Source organism: Pomacea canaliculata, linkage group LG7, assembly GCF_003073045.1.
Source record: "Pomacea canaliculata isolate SZHN2017 linkage group LG7, ASM307304v1, whole genome shotgun sequence".
Taxonomy (NCBI): Eukaryota; Metazoa; Mollusca; class Gastropoda; order Architaenioglossa; family Ampullariidae; genus Pomacea; species Pomacea canaliculata.
Genome location: NC_037596.1, coordinates 2,478,768 through 2,497,612, shown reverse-complemented (window position 1 = coordinate 2,497,612; position 18,845 = coordinate 2,478,768). Strand labels below are relative to the sequence as shown.

At 38.2% G+C, this 18,845-nt stretch overlaps 3 protein-coding genes across 5 annotated transcripts in view; all 3 read right to left on the bottom strand.

Annotated features, from left to right (window-relative positions):
* Positions 1 to 165: 165 nt before the first annotated feature.
* On the bottom strand, positions 166 to 3,987 carry LOC112567639 (2-hydroxyacylsphingosine 1-beta-galactosyltransferase-like). The gene is made up of 2 exons (XM_025244341.1): positions 3,245 to 3,987; positions 166 to 1,792 (listed from the first exon to the last, which is right to left on the bottom strand). The coding sequence occupies exon 2, from the start codon at positions 1,767 to 1,769 to the stop codon at positions 243 to 245; it is 1,527 nt and encodes a 508-aa protein (XP_025100126.1). The 5' UTR covers positions 1,770 to 1,792; positions 3,245 to 3,987; the 3' UTR covers positions 166 to 242.
* A 1,296-nt stretch (positions 3,988 to 5,283) lies between these two features.
* LOC112567642 (2-hydroxyacylsphingosine 1-beta-galactosyltransferase-like) overlaps positions 5,284 to 18,845 on the bottom strand; it is a 62,875-nt gene continuing 49,313 nt past the window's right edge. The window contains exons 1-2 of one of the 3 annotated variants that reach the window (XM_025244345.1): positions 9,987 to 10,066; positions 5,284 to 6,910 (exon numbers count right to left, since the gene is read on the bottom strand). In XM_025244345.1, coding sequence (XP_025100130.1) covers positions 5,361 to 6,887 — 1,527 coding nt within the window. In that variant the 5' untranslated portion in view covers positions 6,888 to 6,910; positions 9,987 to 10,066 and the 3' untranslated portion in view covers positions 5,284 to 5,360. Of the gene's footprint in view, positions 6,911 to 8,787; positions 9,272 to 9,986; positions 10,067 to 18,845 lie in introns of those variants that run through there. The other 2 variants (XM_025244347.1, XM_025244346.1) reach the window with 2 other exon arrangements.
* Positions 14,703 to 18,845, bottom strand: part of LOC112567645 (UDP-glucuronosyltransferase 2B7-like) — a 29,418-nt gene continuing 25,275 nt past the window's right edge. Inside the window, exon 2 of the mRNA XM_025244353.1 lies at positions 14,703 to 16,508. Coding sequence (XP_025100138.1) covers positions 14,959 to 16,479 — 1,521 coding nt within the window. The 5' untranslated portion in view covers positions 16,480 to 16,508 and the 3' untranslated portion in view covers positions 14,703 to 14,958. The remainder of the gene's footprint in view (positions 16,509 to 18,845) is intronic.

Sequence of the window (18,845 nt, the reverse complement as noted above, 5' to 3'; positions counted from 1 at the left end):
AGTAATATAAATAATACTTCAGACATGAAAATAAAACAACCCATATTTCTTTAACAATTATTAGTGATTATTTGGGTGAAAAAATCTTTTAAAATATTGTTTAATGCTCTTAGTTAAGGTTAATTGCAAAACAGGAGAAAACTTTATTAGCCGTGTCTTTTTTTCTTCTCAATTCTGTGAATTTAGCCAGCATCAAAATATTTTGGGAAACTTTGCTTATTTCAAATCGTGTTCACTAACTTTTATTCAATTTTTGCCTTTAATTTCGAGCAACAGCAGTTGAATGCAACGTAGACCAAACATACTGATATCAGCAGTATCAGTAGCACAAACGATAACAGAAAAGCATAAACATCCCAGCACGAAAATTGTAAGAAAGGAACTTCATGACCTGACGAACGAAGGTGACGGCCGCCATATTTCATCACGTGATCAAGCCAGTAGGCCGCTTTCTCCACAGGAACACCGAATTCGATTTTAAACAGTTCCGAGGCTTTGGTGATGGCCTGCTTGTAGCTCGTGTTGGTGGCCACTTTGAGAATGGTGGAGTGCAGCTCGTGTGTACTGACGGTGTTGAGGTCGACAGTCTCTGCCATGCCCTTTACGCGCATGCGCTCAGCGTTGTAGAACTGGTCAAGAAAGAGCGGCGTACAAACTACTGGCACGGCGTGGAACAGAGCCTCGTACTGACCGTTACTACCACAATGGCTGAAAAACACGCGAGTGTTGGGGTGAGCCAGCAGGTCATTCTGAGGTATCCATGACGACGTCAGGATCTTCTTTGAGTTCGGTGACGAAATGTTGCAACGGAAAATGGATTTAAAAGGTAAATTTTGCAACACACTGATGATTTTTTGTGTAATTGCTTCTGGTGGACTGAGGACATAAGTACCAAACGATACGATAACAACTCCTTCTTTGGTATCATCCATAAAAGATTTGAACTGCGGTGGCAATGGTTTACCAGGACCTGTAGCTGTTCCTCCTATTAGTTTGACATTGGGCATCGATGGTCTCGGGTAGTCTAGGATGTGGTCTGTGTCAACCAACCAGATCTCAGCTCTTGCTACAAGCATGTCTATAGTAAGGAAAGGCATTTCTGGTGCATAGCGACTGACTGCGTCTTTGTAGGAAAATCCGTCCACCACAGAGGAAAAAACATGAATTACAGTGGATAAAACTCTCTGAAGAAAACTCATATGATGGTTGTAGCTAAAAAATGGAACTGGTATGTTGCAAGGCTGTATAGGGATTCGCTGGTCGCACGGGTCGAAAGTTATTCCAAGAAAGGCAAAAGGCACCCCAAGTCTATATGATATTATCGTCATCATTTTCATGAACCGTAGATTGTCGAAAACGAAAAGATCTGGACGCAGTTCTTTAACCTTCTGGAAGAAAGAAGCGTTCGTAAGAAGAGTATCACAAAATTGTAAGCCAATAGACATAATCACACTAAAATCATCAGACAATCCTTTAAAATAGTTGCCGGGGAAAGCGGCCGTCATAATCTCCTCAAAGTTTTTCAATGTCTTGTACTCGATGACAGTCAAGTTAGTCGTGTCCAACACCCGCCTGTTGACGATGTAGTCGGGCATGGTCAACCACACCTCGTGACCTTGCCGAGCGAGGGTCCGCGCTACGTTCGTGTGGTAGTTGATGTGGCTGGTGAAGGGCGATGGCATGAAGACAACTCTCTTACCCCCCACACACAGGGGCAGCAACACGAGGCAGCACACAGCTGTCCAAAGCAGGAATTCTCTCATCTTCATGTTTTGGATGCACTTTTGGTCCTCTGTAACATTACAGAAAGTGCACAACCTGATTACAAAACATAACGGGGCTGTGGCGGACAGGTGCTAGCACTTTTCATACTTGTTGTTTAAAAAAAATTTCAAAGTTTCTAGAAGAGGTAGCTGACTTGTATAGATACTCGATGTCTGCAATCTCTTCTCATTAAGACACAAACATCTGACTATAAACCTACATGGGCACTAATCAGTGTTTCACGAGATACAGCCAGAGACGAGTTTATCTTTGTACTTGAAGTTGTATATTTACAGAAGCATAGATGAATAGATGAATCAGGGAATAAGCTAGATTACAATAGCGATAAATAAATTATATGTAATTAGAACTAGCATGTCAATTGTTCTGGGTAACACACATATGTAAATACGTTGGATCAGTTTTTGTGTGTTATGTTCACCATTTCCAGTTGTTGGCCATTTCCATTCCAGTCCAACTTTTATCAGGACGGAGCATGCCATACTTATTGTGGGAAAGATTGGTTTGAAGGCAGTGATGAGTACACTTGTTACTGGTTACAGTTGTCATGTGTTTCCCATGGCCTCTATCTGACCTGTCAATTATGCTCACCTCTCTCTCTCCTCCAGTCGGACCCATTCTTTTATGTCAGACGGTAAAAACTCGGCCTTTCAAAACAGAAAATAACTGTCTCCAAGATTCTGACAAGACTGTGACGAGCTTTTGAGCTGTAAAGTGCGAGAAGAGTAATTATTTGTAAATTTGAGTCAATTGCTGACTTTTTCATGCTTTTCCAAAAAGCTATAGATAGGTATGAGTAACATTTTTTAGCTTTTGTAACTGTTGTAAGCTCAAAAAGCTGGAGTAAATTGGAGTTATTTAATATCATTACATGTAGACAGGCCCACAAAAGAGACAGAGTTGTTTTGTGAAGAAAAGAACGCGTAAATGTCCAGGTGTCTATGTGTTCTTGAGTGTCTGTGACACAGTGTGACACATTGTGACACACTGTGACAAAGTGAACAGTAAACATTAACATGGAGCTCATCGAAAAATTAATTGCAATCTCAAAAATCTGGAAACACGCCGCATCGCTGTATAAGCCGCAGGGTTTGACGCTGGGAAAAGTCACGTGGGGACAGACGCTATACACTGAATGTCTCTGTCTCTAGGGACTAGCGACCTCACAACTCAACAGAGCAAACTTTGCCTCCTGTGGTCAGACGATGTCTTCTTGGGACATATACTGCAGGATACCAAAAAACTGAACGATTCACAAAACAAAGCAACACAAAAGGTCTTCATGGCATCTGCCAGGCGTCTCATATCTCTCAGCTCACATTGCAAACCGCCAAATACAATATCTAATCACTTTTGCTTATTCAAGAGAATCCATCATAAAATTTAGGAAAGATGAAGTCAGCAGCAGTAACTGATATAGTTTAAAAAATATTACCAAGTCTGTTTGTACGAGTCTTACCTACAAGTGTTTTGAATCTTGCTGTCCGCACAACCTTTGATCACTTTCTTTCTTTGTCTCTTCTCGTTCAAGCTGGTTTTCAAATGTTGCCGAGGAGCTACATTGAACACATTCACATCTCCTGACGAGAATTATATTATGTACGCTCGATCCTGGGTCAATTTGTTTCTTCGCGAGTGCTGACAAATGTACATCAGTAAAACCTGCCAGGCCCTCTGACATGTCATCAACTCTGCTAACTGCGGGATTCCTGGGAGGACTTTCTACCTACACCCATCCACTCTCGTTAACATGAAATTTTCTTGTTAATCATATTTATGTCACATGATAATATGGAAAAGAAAATCAAATGAAAAATTACGATTGAAAGATAAAAACGAAAGTTCTGAGACATGTTGGAAGATATTAACATAGAAAAATGATCATTTACTATTATAATCGCACATAAAACACAGTTCTGAAATGCTACAAATATGTTGGGGTGTTTAGTGTCAATCCTGCCATACAATAAAATTGCTACATAGGATAATATGTTTCAATATTGATACTGAATATGATTTCGACAACTCCTCAGCCACAGGCAATATAAGTGCTGAGAATCCCTCTCGAATCTCTCGCCCAGACCCTCTTATTTCTTATTTCTGAAACAACCAGGACATATGCACCTGCCCAGCCTCGCACACAGAACAACGCATGTGCACAAAGCAACCACTAGGCGGACTCGCTCTGTTTACCTTCCAGGCATAACAACCCATCCAAAATATTTTAACACGTATTATTCCTTAAAAGTATTTAATAAGGATTTATTTTCTTTTTCTTTTAAAGCAATCGACAAAGAACAAAGGTGTTGTGCAAAAACAAAGAATATTAGTATTGTATATCCATTACATTCTTGTTCAAGAACTAAATGCTGAGATAAAAAAAAAAAAAACAAGGTCGGTTGAAAACAGTTACAGGATGCCATATGGATTTTCCATGTGCTAAATGTTTTCTTTTTACCTTAAATCTTTAAATAAAATTATAATGATAATAATAATTATTATTATTCCAAAAGGCGTTGCTCAAAGCGCTTTACATAAATCATTTATAATCTAGATGATAAACAACCATTCACTTTTATTAGTGCTGCTGAAAGGTAATAGTTTTGTTTAAATTTGTTTTCTCTTGTAAGACATGAAAATGTAAGCTCATATCTGAGCACTTTGTAAAAACGTTTAGAATAACCTGCGAACAGCATTATGTTGTGTCCCTTCAAAGATTATACAGCTAAATATAAATATAAAAGAAAGAAAAAGTAGACCAAAAAACGATTCTTTGTTGTAAAAAGCAACAGAAAAACATTTTACTCGCGATAATAAAACAGCCCCTATACCTTCAAGGATTACTGGGGTGCAGCTTTTTTTGCTAGAGTTATGTAAACACTTAATTGCAAGTATGGATAAATACATGGCAAACCGATGGCGAAATAACAAACATGTTAAAAAATATTTGCGTAGATTTTTGCTCAGATAAAAATTGTTTACAATTTAGTATTTTTAAATTTGCATATTGGCCATTGCGATAAAAAGACAAAAACAAAACCAACTTTCACCACATTTAAAACTGAATTAATGAACAAATACTTAATTGATTCTGTACATATAACAATGACTTTTTTTTTTTTTTTGAGAATCTCTGCAAGGATCCCTTTATTAACACTAGCATACTTCAGTTTTTCAAAAAACATTTTTAACTTTTATTCATTTGAAAAAAAAATTAAGACTACAAACAAATCTGAACGTTTTGTACACTTGTCACAAAAAGATTGGCAAAATTGCATGTTTTAGTAGATGTTTACAGATTTAAAATACTAACAGCAAAGATAAAAATAAAGAGTAAATATAAATAATACTTCAGACATGAAAATAAAACAACCCATATTTCTTTAACAATTATTAGTGATTATTTGGGTGAAAAAATCTTTTAAAATATTGTTTAATGCTCTTAGTTAAGGTTAATTGCAAAACAGGAGAAAACTTTATTAGCCGTGTCTTTTTTTCTTCTCAATTCTGTGAATTTAGCCAGCATCAAAATATTTTGGGAAACTTTGCTTATTTCAAATCGTGTTCACTAACTTTTATTCAATTTTTGCCTTTAATTTCGAGCAACAGCAGTTGAATGCAACGTAGACCAAACATACTGATATCAGCAGTATCAGTAGCACAAACGATAACAGAAAAGCATAAACATCCCAGCACGAAAATTGTAAGAAAGGAACTTCATGACCTGACGAACGAAGGTGACGGCCGCCATATTTCATCACGTGATCAAGCCAGTAGGCCGCTTTCTCCACAGGAACACCGAATTCGATTTTAAACAGTTCCGAGGCTTTGGTGATGGCCTGCTTGTAGCTCGTGTTGGTGGCCACTTTGAGAATGGTGGAGTGCAGCTCGTGTGTACTGACGGTGTTGAGGTCGACAGTCTCTGCCATGCCCTTTACGCGCATGCGCTCAGCGTTGTAGAACTGGTCAAGAAAGAGCGGCGTACAAACTACTGGCACGGCGTGGAACAGAGCCTCGTACTGACCGTTACTACCACAATGGCTGAAAAACACGCGAGTGTTGAGGTGAGCCAGCAGGTCATTCTGAGGTATCCATGACGACGTCAGGATCTTCTTTGAGTTCGGTGACGAAATGTTGCAACGGAAAATGGATTTAAAAGGTAAATTTTGCAACACACTGATGATTTTTTGTGTAATTGCTTCTGGTAGACTGAGGACATAACTACCAAACGATACGATAACAACTCCTTCTTTTGCATCATCCATAAAAGATTTGAACTGCGGTGGCAATGGTTTACCAGGACCTGTAGCTGTTCCTCCTATTAGTTTGACATTGGGCATCGATGGTCTCGGGTAGTCTAGGATGTGGTCTGTGTCAACCAACCAGATCTCAGCTCTTGCTACAAGCATGTCTATAGTAAGGAAAGGCATTTCTGGTGCATAGCGACTGACTGCGTCTTTGTAGGAAAATCCGTCCACCACAGAGACATAAACATGAATTACAGTGGATAAAACTCTCTGAAGAAAACTCATATGATGGTTGTAGCTAAAAAATGGAACTGGTATGTTGCAAGGCTGTATAGGGATTCGCTGGTCGCACGGGTCGAAAGTTATTCCAAGAAAGGCAAAAGGCACCCCAAGTCTATATGATATTATCGTCATCATTTTCATGAACCGTAGATTGTCGAAAACGAAAAGATCTGGACGCAGTTCTTTAACCTTCTGGAAGAAAGAAGCGTTCGTAAGAAGAGTATCACAAAATTGTAAGCCAATAGACATAATCACACCAAAATCCTCAGACAATCCTTTAAAATAGTTGCCGGCGAAAGCGGCCGTCATAATCTCCTCAAAGTTTATCAATGTCTGGTACTCGATGACAGTCAAGTTAGTCGTGTCCAACACCCGCCTGTTGACGATGTAGTCGGGCATGGTCAACCACACCTCGTGACCTTGCCGAGCGAGGGTCCGCGCTACGTTCGTGTGGTAGTTGGTGTGGCTGGTGAAGGGCGAGGGCATGAAGACAACTCTCTTACCCCCCACACACAGGGGCAGCAACACGAGGCAGCACACAGCTGTCCAAAGCAGGAATTCTCTCATCTTCATGTTTTGGATGCACTTTTGGTCCTCTGTAACATTACAGAAAGTGCACAAACTGATTACAAAACATAACGGGGCTGTGACGGACAGGTGACAGCCTGCTAGTGATGAGCGAAAGTTGTCTCATCGTCAGCATTTTGCGTTCATACTGTTGTTTCGAAAAAAATTTCAAAGGTTCTACAAAAGTTAGCTGACTTCGATATATACCCGATGTCTGCCAGCTCTTCTCATTGAGACACATCCATCTGACCATAAACGTGCATGGGTACTAATGAGTGTTTAAAGAGATACAGTCATAGACGCGTATATTATTGTAGTAGAAGTTGTATATTTACCGAAAAATAAATGATTAAATGAATCAGGGAATAAGCTAGATTACAATATCGATGAATATATTATATGTAATTAGAACTATAATGTCAATAGTTCTAGGTAACACACACTGGATTAGTTTTTGTGTGTTATGTTAACCCTTTCCAGTTCTGGACTCTTTCCACTTTAGTACAATCTTTTATCAGGACGCAGAAGACGCATGCCATACTTATTGTGGGAAACATTGGTTTGAAGGGAGGTGCGGAGTACACGTGTTACCGGTTACTGTTGTCATGTGTCACTAATGCCCTTCATCTGACTGGTCAGGTAAAAGTAAAACAAAAGTATCCCGATTAGTCTTTCAACAGGTGGGCTCAGCCACCATCAGTGTGAGAATGTAGCTTCATCTCAGCTTCTGTGACATCATCCTCTCCTTAAACTACAAACTTGTAAGCACTGGTAAAAACCGTACACACCTCACAACCGCTCAGTAGGTTTCTCGTGAGCGTGAACGCTTATTCATTCTTTATATGTTTTGTTAATGTATTTTGTTCAAGAAAAGTTTTTTAAAATCATTTTTAAACAATCTCTCGCTAAATCTCGTCAGCTTTCGTTCTGTTATAAGCCGGATGATAATTTTCAAGCTATCAGTCTGACTGGCTTATCCATAGGGGAGGATAAGGAGCTATACAAGCCTGTCGTCGTCGTCGTCGTCGTCGTCGTCGTCGTCGTCGTCGTCGTCGTCGTCGTCGTCGTCGTCGTTGTTGTTAATAATAATAATAATGGGTCGATTTAAACTGACTTTCAAATATCATTTTACGGCCGTTGTTCTTTGAAAACACCACCCCAACATTGTCAGGGCATGCTGAGAATGTATAAACGATGAATCTGACAAAAGGAAGGTAAGTAGGAGGCCTAGCGTAGATCCTTTTGTGAATGGAACTACAATGTCACCCTCACTACTTACAACCATCGCTGTAAGCAAACCTACCGGTGCTGTGATTGAGCAATTGGGTGTTGGTACTATCTAAGGGACATAACCAAACAAGAGTTTGTGCTACGCTTACCTTATGATTGGCTGTCACTCTCAGCAAATAAAATATTAAAACTAAGATATACTTTTTTCCTGATCTCATTAATAGCCTCTCGAAGAGCTCAACAAAAATTGACTGCCTTAATTGAATTTTGTTTATGTAATTCTTCTTTTCATTAAAAAAGATTTCTATTACCTTAAATTCCTTTTTTTAAATTAATTATATTTCTTGTCTTTTAATAAATGTTGCTTTAATTCTACTAAAATTAACGAGACTTCAACTATTTTCTCGTTAGTTAATATGGCCTTAACTGATTCATTAGAAAGCCAAAATGCATTGAATATAAATGACGGCTCCTAACACAAAAATTAAATTCAAACTAAGTACCTGACTAAGAGCTGTTTAAATAAAATGGGAATATCCAGACACATCACTGTGATGCGTGTTCACGAAAAACGACACATAACATTGATGTATGTTTACAGACATTAATACAAAGACATTTAAGTGTTACACATTTTAAACACATTTATCGTCATACAACAAATCGTGTAGAATACCTCTTAAAACAGAGCCCGGTCACTTCGACGATTTGTTGATGACACCATCGAGTGCAAAGCTGGAGAGGAAATTTTTTTTTAAATCCCCTTGGGCGTCTGCTATCGCTCAGCTCACTTTACCACATCGGCACATGCCAAATACAAGTACAGTTATCACATTTTTCAATATTCAAGGTCAGCCATCATAAAATTTAGGAAAGACGAAAAAAATCAGCTGTGAGGCACTTTGTACTGTTAGTCAGCCGCGATCACTGACATACTTTATAAAACATTACCAAGCCTGACTGTACGAGTCTTACCTAAAAATGTTTTTGGATCTTGCTGTCCTCACAATATTTTACTACTTTCTTTCTTTGTCTTTACTAGTTCAATCGGCTTTTCAAATGTTGTTGAGGAGCAACAGTGAACATATTAACATCGCCTGATGAGGATTATATTACCCTCCATGTCCTGGGTCACCTTCACTTTTTCGCGAGTGCTGACAACTGTACTCTAGTAAAACTTGCAGGGCACTATGACATGTCATCAACTCCGCTAACTGCGGGATTCCTGACAGGACTTTCTACACACACCAATTGACTCTCGTTGTCATGAACTTTTCTTTACAATCATATTCATGTCAACATGTATGACAGTTTGGTTGAAATACGGAGAAGCAAATCAAAGGAAAAACTAAGCTTGAAGGTTCAAAACTGAAGTTATCAGTCATGTCGGAGGAAATTGTTCAGATAGCAATATGATCGTTTGCTTACAATCGCCTATAAAACAAAGTCCTCAAACGCTACAAATATGTTGTGGTGTCGTGTGTCAATCCTGCCATACAATAAAAATGCTACATAAGATAATATGTTTAAATATTGATACGCAATATGATTTCCACAACTCATCAGCCACAGCCAAAATAAGAGCTGAGAATCCATCTTGAATCTCTCACCCAGACTCTCTTATTTCTGAAACAACCAGGGCACCATAACCTCCCCAGCCTGGCACACAGTACAACACAACATAAAACACACACAAACCAAGAGTCAAACGCAGGTACGCAAAGCAACCCTCAGGCTGACTCGCTCTGTCGACCTACTTGTCTAATTAGGAATTTTTTCATGAGACCATATTCGTGTGATAGTAGACTTTTTTCAAACTATTAGGATTAGCATTTTTAAAAGTAAAGAGACATAGTGTGAAAAGGCATCACCTACCGTCAATCTGTCGACAGAGCTGTAGGCTTCATTGAGTGAAAGAACACGTGAGCCCCTCATGACGACTGCATGAAGCATGCACAGGGAGAAGTGCAAGTGTTCTGACCTCTTCTTGAACCCAGGAGGTCACGATCTTCACTGCAGGGATTACATGCTATAATTGTGCTAAGCGCCGCTCTACATGTGATGTTCTGTCACTGAGCTTTGTACAGGGAATTGTGTACTTTGAGGGACTTGGGTACAACTGCAGACATACTCTGTCTCAGATCATGCAATATCTGATCTCTCCTAACTATGATATATGTGATTATTTGGTTATTTTTATAGTCGTTTGCTCTGTCTTTCCATATATATCGTACATTGTCAATAGACAACCCCTTTAATGAGCGTGCGGCTTAGTGTAGAATAATGCTATGCTATCGTCTATAAAAATATTTTATATATATGCGTAGATATGAAGAAATGGACTGTACTTGTGAGTAGGCACTGCATGTCTTAACAACAAGTGTGTTTTAATGGTCGTTTGTTTTTGTTTACTGATGTGCTGGTCCTGTATGTATATCTGTGTCCGCTTGTAACTACAGCCACTTGCGTGTCTGTACTGATGCGTGTCTACGGCCGTTTGTTTGTACTATTGTGTATATTGATCCGTTTGTTACTGAACCCATTTGTTTGTCTGTGCTGGTGTGTGTCTACGGCTGTCTGTTTGTCTATAATAAAAAGAATGTGCGTCTGTTTGTTACTGTGGCCTCGATTTTGTGTGTGTTGTTGTGTGTCTGTGGCTTTTTGTTTGTATTAAAAGCGTCTCGGGTGGTTGTTACTACGGCCAATTCTTTCTCTGTACAAGTCTGTATGTCCCCGTTTGTATGTCTACACACTTTGTCTATATCAATAATTGCATGCCTGCTGCTGTTTGTCTGTACTGGTGTGTTTACTTTTTTCTTTTACTAATGTATGTCTGCCTCAATTTGCTTTACCGTTTTTATATATGTGTGCGTGTATTTTTTCTTTCTTTATGCAATCCTTTCGGTACCAAGAAACTTTTTGCGTCTCTGTTCGTGTGTCTGGCTATAAGTGTTAATGCCATTTGGCTCTGTATGTATATGTGCATGTTTTTCTGTGAGGAGTGTTGATGCATAAACGTGTGTGTGACTGCTCCCGCACGTGCGTGTATATGTATACTTTTGTGTAAATGAGAGAAGGAGCACGATATAAATCCTTTTGGTTGAAGGGAGATAAGAGCAATTTATGATTTTGGTTCATCTTTGTATAGTTATGTGAGTTTGCAAACTTCTGTTTTCTGGTGTAGTTACAAACCTTAATTTTTCGACTTTTTCAGTACGACTGGAACTTCTGCACGTCTGCCATTTTTCTTTTGCGTTAATGGACATAAACAGCATTATTGCTGAAGGTCACGTGACTGATGTGTTCGGTTCTCTACCTCTTCGATATTTCCCCCGTGTTTTGTAGTCTTGTGTTGTTTCCCCGTATCGTACTTTATAGAAAGCATTAACAACGCAGGTAGACGAAAGCATACTAAATTTATTGAGTTAAATTTATAAATTAGTAAAATTATTTTATCTTCTTTCGGGAACTACGAAGCAAAACATTGTTCTTCCTTTTTTTTATACAGGAACTGCTCATGCGTAGAAATGCCCAGCAAGACATCACAACCTGTCCCAGAAGCTGTTCCTGGACTGTGCGGCCAGAGCTGCACCACGTTCTATCCCTACGTGGCCATCAGCTTCTCAGAACTGCTCACAGCGATGTGTATTATGCCTATATTTCATCGTTATAGTTAGGTAAACTTTTGAAACTTTTAGGCTTCAGTTGTAGTTTTTCTTCTATTTTGTATTTATGCATTGAACAAATAACAGCTCTAAATCTTTTCAGTTAGTAATATTTTTAATTTTCCTCATTGTTAAATTACAGCTTAATCTTTTTCTTACATTTTAGCAATACCTGATTTTCTTCTTTATCAAAATATCTAGGTACTAGTAATTCTTTATGGTCTATTTTTCACTGGCCGAATGATGTCGTTTTCATCAGATGACTTGCTCTTGAATCATTATTATTAGTGTGGTTTGAAAACCATCTGTTTTCTGTCATGTATTTAGTTTGAAACTTAATTTTAGGTACTGTAATTCATTTGTGTCTACTTTTAGCCATGTTTGTGCGACGTTCTTTTTTTGTGTGTGCTGTATTTCTGTATAACTGTTTGTGGATATGTTTGGTGTGCTTAAAGATGTTTTATACACATTTTGAGTCTTTCTAGATGCTTAATGTGAAAGGAACATTGAGTGTACTCTTCAATTTACAAAAACTGTATAAAATAGTAGGGCTCGCAAATTCCGTTTAGGTGTGCTAGTTGTGGGAGATGACGACTATACTTTCAAATCTAAATAAAAAAGACAAGGTAGTCTGTTCTAAGCGCAGGGTTATTTTCGACAATTCGCTACACACCCAATATGTGTTTCTCGTTTGTTCTTTACTTCTGATTATCGATTGTCGTGAGGATTCATATAATAAAGCCATCTGTTACAATATTTGGTATTTTTTCAATATCATAAGGAGTAACATAATTTATCCAGCCGTTACAATATTTTATCTGTATGCAGTATGTCCAAAATCAGAGGAAAACAACGAAATAAGCTTCTATACAGTCTACCATAAAAGCTACTAAAATATATCAAATATATGAAACAGAAATTTTTTTATATTATTTATGTTTAAAACAATTGAAAACCTGTTCTTTGTTGTGAGTTTTCATAAGTAGTAAAGTAAACAAAAAAATCACATCACACACCCCCATACAACTCCTACATTCACACTCACTTCCCACCTCACCTCTCCTAGCAATAATTGCACTGGTGATGTCCAACAACTGGAGCGGTGAACGTATATAGCAAACACGTTACATTTATAATTCTTATTAGCTCTTGGTCATAGGCATAACAACCTCATCAAACAACCATTTAACACTTATTATTATGCAATATTTACTGAGTTGTTATTTTCGTTATTTTCTAAAGCAACCAATAAAGAACAAAGGTGTTGACCAAAAACAAACACTTTTAATATTATTTATACATTAGATTCTTCTTCAAACACTACATGCTCATGATGAAAATAGTCATAGGATAATATACAAATTCCACCTACAATTACAATATGTTATTTTTTAATTTAAATATTAGAAATAATAATAATAATAATAATAATAATAATAATAATAATAATAATAATAATAATAATAATAATAATAATGTTGTTAATGTATATGGTTCTTTGCAAAAAGAGCTTTTAAAAGAGCTTTACATAAATCAAATGTAAACTTGATCATAAACAAATATGTACTTAAACTAGTGCTGATGGAAGTTTCTGAGCTTGTTTACTTTTTTTTTTCTCTTGTAAAAACAATATAAACACATATCTGCGCATTATGTAAAAATGTTTAGAATTATTTGCTAACAGCATGTTGCTTAATCCCTTTAAAGATTATAATGCTTAAGACAAACATAAAAGAAAAAGAAGAATATACCTAAAAATATACCTTATAAAGAGCCACAGAAAGAACATTTTAGTCACGATAAAAAACAACCCCTATACATTTATGGATTTCTGGGGTGAAGGTTAGTTTGCTAGCGTTAAGTAAAAACTTAGTTGAAAATATGGATGAATACATGGCAAACCAATGGCGAAATAACAAGCATACTTTGAAAAAAATTCTGCGTAGATATTCGCTACGATGAAATTATTTACAATTTTGGTAGTTTAAAATTTGGTTGGATTTTTTGCCAGTGTGATAAAAAAGTTAAAAAAAATAACCAACTCAAACCACATTCGAAACATAAATTAATGAAGAAATACTTGATTCTGTAAATGTAACGAACCATGAAACTTTTTTAAGCATCTTCGCAAAGATCCCTTTATTATTATACTAGCATACTTCATATTTTTTATTTACGTGTTTTCAATTTTATTGGTTTAAAAAAGGAAAAAAAAAAATTACGAGTACAAACACAAAAATATTGGCTAAATAGCATGTGTTTGTAGCTGTTTAAAGGTTAATTAAACTAACAAAAACATAAAATGTAAGGAGTAATATAAATGTACTTCAGTCACAATAATAGAAAAAAACGATATTCCAAAAAGAATTATTGTGACTATTGGAGAACAATTATTGAGTGAACGCCAGAGTCCAAGACAGCATCAAACTAAATGGAGAAGAGATTCAGGAAGTTGACAGTTTCACCTATCTTGGGTCCAAAATGTCAAACACCGGGGATGCGGAGGTGGAGATTCAAGCCCGACTGGCGAAAGCCAGCCAGGCCTTCGCCTCACTCAGGAGCACATGGAAGGCAACAAACATCAGTAAGAAGATCAAGCTGAGAATCTTCAAGTCAAATGTGATCAGCACCCTCCTTTACGGATCAGAATCTTGGAAGATGACCAAAACCATCAGTAACAAGCTTGACGTCTTCCAAAACAGATGCCTCAGGCGCATACTTAACATCTTTTGGCCAAACACCATCACCAACGAAGAACTCCACCGAAGAGCTGAAACCGAGTCCATCACCACGCAGGTTCAACAAAGGCGTTGGCGATGGATTGGACATGTGCTCCGCCAGCAGACAGCAGACCTCTCCAGAGTCGCCCTACGATGGACTCCAGACGGCCGAAGAAAACGAGATGATATGAAAGGGCTGGACATGGGGTCACCTAGAGCGGGTTTCAGCCGAGCGACATCAGTGGCGGACTCTGGTTGAGGCCTTATGTACAACTTGATGCACAAAGAGGAATAGATAGATAGATAGATTGGAGAACAAATAATTTTTCATCTGATCAGTTAAGCCTAACTGAAAAATTGGAGCAAACTCTTTTGCCCGTGTTTATTCAGTTGTGTAAGTGTAGAAAACCATCAAAGTCGTTTGAGTAATTTTGATTTTTTTTAAATCGTGTTCACTAACTTTTATTCTGATTTTGCCTTTGATTTCGAGCGACAGCAGTTGAATGCAACGTAGACCAAACATACTGATATCATCAGTATCAACAGCACACACGCTAACAAAAAAGCATAAACATCCAAGCAAGAAAATTGTAAGAAAGGAACTTCATGTCCTGACGAGCGAAGGTGACGGCCGCCATATTTCATCACGTGATCAAGCCAGTAAGCCGCTTTCTCCACAGGAACACCGAATTCGATTTTAAACAGTTCCGAGGCTTTGGTGATGGCCTGCTTGTAGCTCGTGTTGGTGGCCACTTTGAGAATGGTGGAGTGCAGCTCGTGTGTACTGACGGTGTTGAGGTCGACAGTCTCTGCCATGCCCTTTACGCGCATGCGCTCAGCGTTGTAGAACTGGTCAGCAAAGAGCGGCGTACAAACAACTGGCACGGCGTGGAACAGAGCCTCGTACTGACCGTTCTTACCGCAATGGCTGACAAACACGCGAGTGTTGGGGTGAGCCAGCAGGTCATTCTGAGGTATCCATGACGACGTCAGGATCTTCTTTGAGTTTGGTGACAAAATGTTGGAGCGGAAAACGGATTTAAAAGGTAAATCCTGCAACACACTGATGATTTTTTGTGTAATTGGTTCTGGTGGACTAAGGACATAACTACCAAACGATACGATAACAACTCCTTCTTTTGCATCATCCATAAAAGATTTAAACTGCGGTGGCAATGGTTTACCAGGACCTGTAACTGTTCCTCCAATTAGTTTGACATTGGGCATCGATGGTCTCGGGTAGTCTAGGATGTGGTCCGTCTCAACCAACCAGATCTCAGCTCTTGCTACAAGCATGTCTATAGTAAGGAAAGGCATTTCTGGTGCATAGCGACTGACTGCGTCTTTGTAGGAAAACCCGTGCACCACAGAAGAAAAAACATGAATTGCAATGGTTAAAACTCGCTGAAGAAAACTCATATGATGGTTGTAGCTAAAAATTATCACTGGTATGTTGCAAGGTTGAAATGGAATTCGCTGGTAGCTCGGGTCGTAAAATGTTCCAAGAAAGGCAAAAGGCACCCCAAGTCTATATGATATTATCGTCATCATGTGTATGAACCGAGAATTGTCGAAAACGAAAAGATCTGGACGCAGTTCTTTAACCTTATGGAAGAAAGAAACGTTCGTAAGAAGAGTATCACAAAATTGTAAGGCAATAGACATAAGCACACTAAAATCCTCAGACAATCCTTTAAAATAGTTGCCGGGGAAAGCGGCCGTCATAATCTCCTCAAAGTTTTTCAATGTCTTGTACTCGATGACAGTCAAGTTAGTCGTGTCCAACACCCGCCTGTTGACGATGTAGTCGGGCATGGTCAACCACACCTCGTGACCTTGCCGAGCGAGGGTCCGCGCTACGTTCGTGTGGTAGTTGGTGTTGCTGGTGAAGGGCGAGGGCATGAAGACAACTCTCTTACCCCCCACACACAGGGGCAGCAACACGAGGCAGCACACAGCTGTCCAAAGCAGGAGTTGTCGCATCTTTAGGTTTTCGATGCGCTTTTGGTCCTCTGTAACATTACAGAAAGTGTACAAACTGATTACAAAACTTAACGGGGCTGTGACGGACAGGTGACAGCCTGCTAGTGATGAGCGAAAGTTGTCTCTACGTCAGCATTTTGCGTTCATACTGTTGTTTCGAAAAAAATTTCAATGGTTGTACAAAGGTTAGCTGACTTAGATAGATACCCGATGTCTGCCAGCTCTTCTCATTGAGACACATCCATCTGACCATAAACCTGCATCGGTACTAATGAGTGTTTAAAGAGATACAGTCATTGACGCGTATATTATTGTAGTAGAAGTTGTATATTTACAGAAAAATAGATGATTAAATGAATCAGGGAATAAGCTAGATTACGATATCGATGAATATATTATATGTAATTAGAACTATAATGTCAATAGTTCTAGGTAACACACACTGGATTAGTTTTTGTGTGTTATGTTCACCCTTTCCAGTTGTGGGCTCTTTCCACTTTAGTACAATCTTTTATCAGGACGCAGAAGACCTATGCCATACTTATTGTGGGAAACATTGGTTTGAAGGGAGGTGCGGAGTACACGTGTTACCGGTTACAGTTGTCATGTGTCACTAATGCCCTTCATCTGACTGGTCAGGTAAAAGTAAAACAAAAGTATCCCGATTAGTCATTCAACAGATGGGATCAGTCACCATCCCTGTGAGAATGCTAGCTTCATCTCACTTTCTGTGACATCATCCTCTCCTTAAACTACAAACTTGTAAGCACTGGTAAAAACCGTACACACCTCACAACCACTCAGTAGGTTTCTCGTGAGCGTGAACGCTTATTCATTCTTTATGTGTTTTGTTAATGTATTTTGTTCAAGAAAAGTTTTTTAAATCATTTTTAAACAATCTCTCGCTAAATCTCTTCGGCTTTCGTTCTGTTATAAGCCGGAGGATAATTTTCAAGCTATCAGTCTGACTGGCTTATCCATAGGGGAGGATAAGGAGCTATACAAGTCTGTCGTCGTTGTCGTTGTTGTTATAATGATGATGATGATGATGATGATGATGATGATGATGATGATGATGATGATAATAATAATAATAATAATAATAATAATAATAATAATAATAGGTCGATTTAAACTGACTTTCAAATATCATTTCACGTGTTCTTTGAAAACACCACCCCAACATTTTCAGAGCATGCTGAGAATGTATAAACGATGAATCTGACAAAAGGAAGGTAAGTAGGAGGCCGAGCGTAGATCCTTTTGTGAATGGAACTACAATGTCACCCTCACTACTTACAACCATCGCTGTAAGCAAACCTACCGGTGCTGTGATTGAGCACTTGGGTGTTGGTACTATCTAAGGGACATAACCAAACAAGAGTTTGTGCTACGCTTACCTTATGATTGGCTGTCACTCTCAGCAAATAAAATATTAAAACTAAGATATCCTTTTCTCCTGACTTCATTAATAGCCTCTTGAAGAGCTCATCAAAATCGATTGCCTTACTTACTGTTTATGTAATTCTTCTTTTCATTAAAAAAGATTTCTATTACCTTAAATTCCTTTTCTTAAATTAAATATATTTCTTGTCTTTTAATAAATGTTGCTTTAATTCTACTAAAATTAACGAGACTTCAACTATTTTCTCGTTAGTTAATATGGCCTTAACTGATTCATTAGAAAGCCAAAATGCATTGAATATAAATGACGGCTCCTAACACAAAAATTAAATTCAAACTAAGAACCTGACTAAGAGCTGTTTAAATAACATGGGAATATCCAGACACATCACTGTGATGCGTGTTCACGAAAAACGACACATAACATTGATGTATGTTTACAGACATTTATACAAAGACATTTAAGTGTTACACGCTTTAAACACATTTATCGTCATACAACAAATCGTGTAGAATACCTCTTAAAACAGAGGCCGGTCACCATGACGATTTGTTGATGACACCATGGAGTGCAAAGCTGGAGAGGAATTTTTTTTTTAAATCACTTTGGGCGTCTGCTATCGCTCAGCTCACTTTACCACATGTCAACACGCCAAATTAAAGTACAGTTATCTTCTCACATTTTTTTATTCAAGGCAAGCCATCATAAAATTTAGGAAAGATGAAAAAAATCTGCTGTGGGGTACTTTGCACTGTTCAGTCAGCCGCGGTCACTGACATACGTTAAAAAAAGTTACCAAGCCTGTCTGTACGAGTCTTACCTAAAATTATTTTGGATCTTGCTGTCCTCACAATATTTTACCACTTACTTTGTCTCCTCCAGTTCAAGTTGCTTTTCAAATGTTGCCGAGGAGTGACATTAAAAAACATATTAATATTGCCTGATGAGGATTATATTACCC

Coding starts and splice junctions, on each gene's coding strand:
- LOC112567639 (XM_025244341.1), bottom strand. CDS start 1,769: ATGAAGATGAGAGAATTCCTGCTTTGGACAGCTGTGTGCTGCCTCGTG.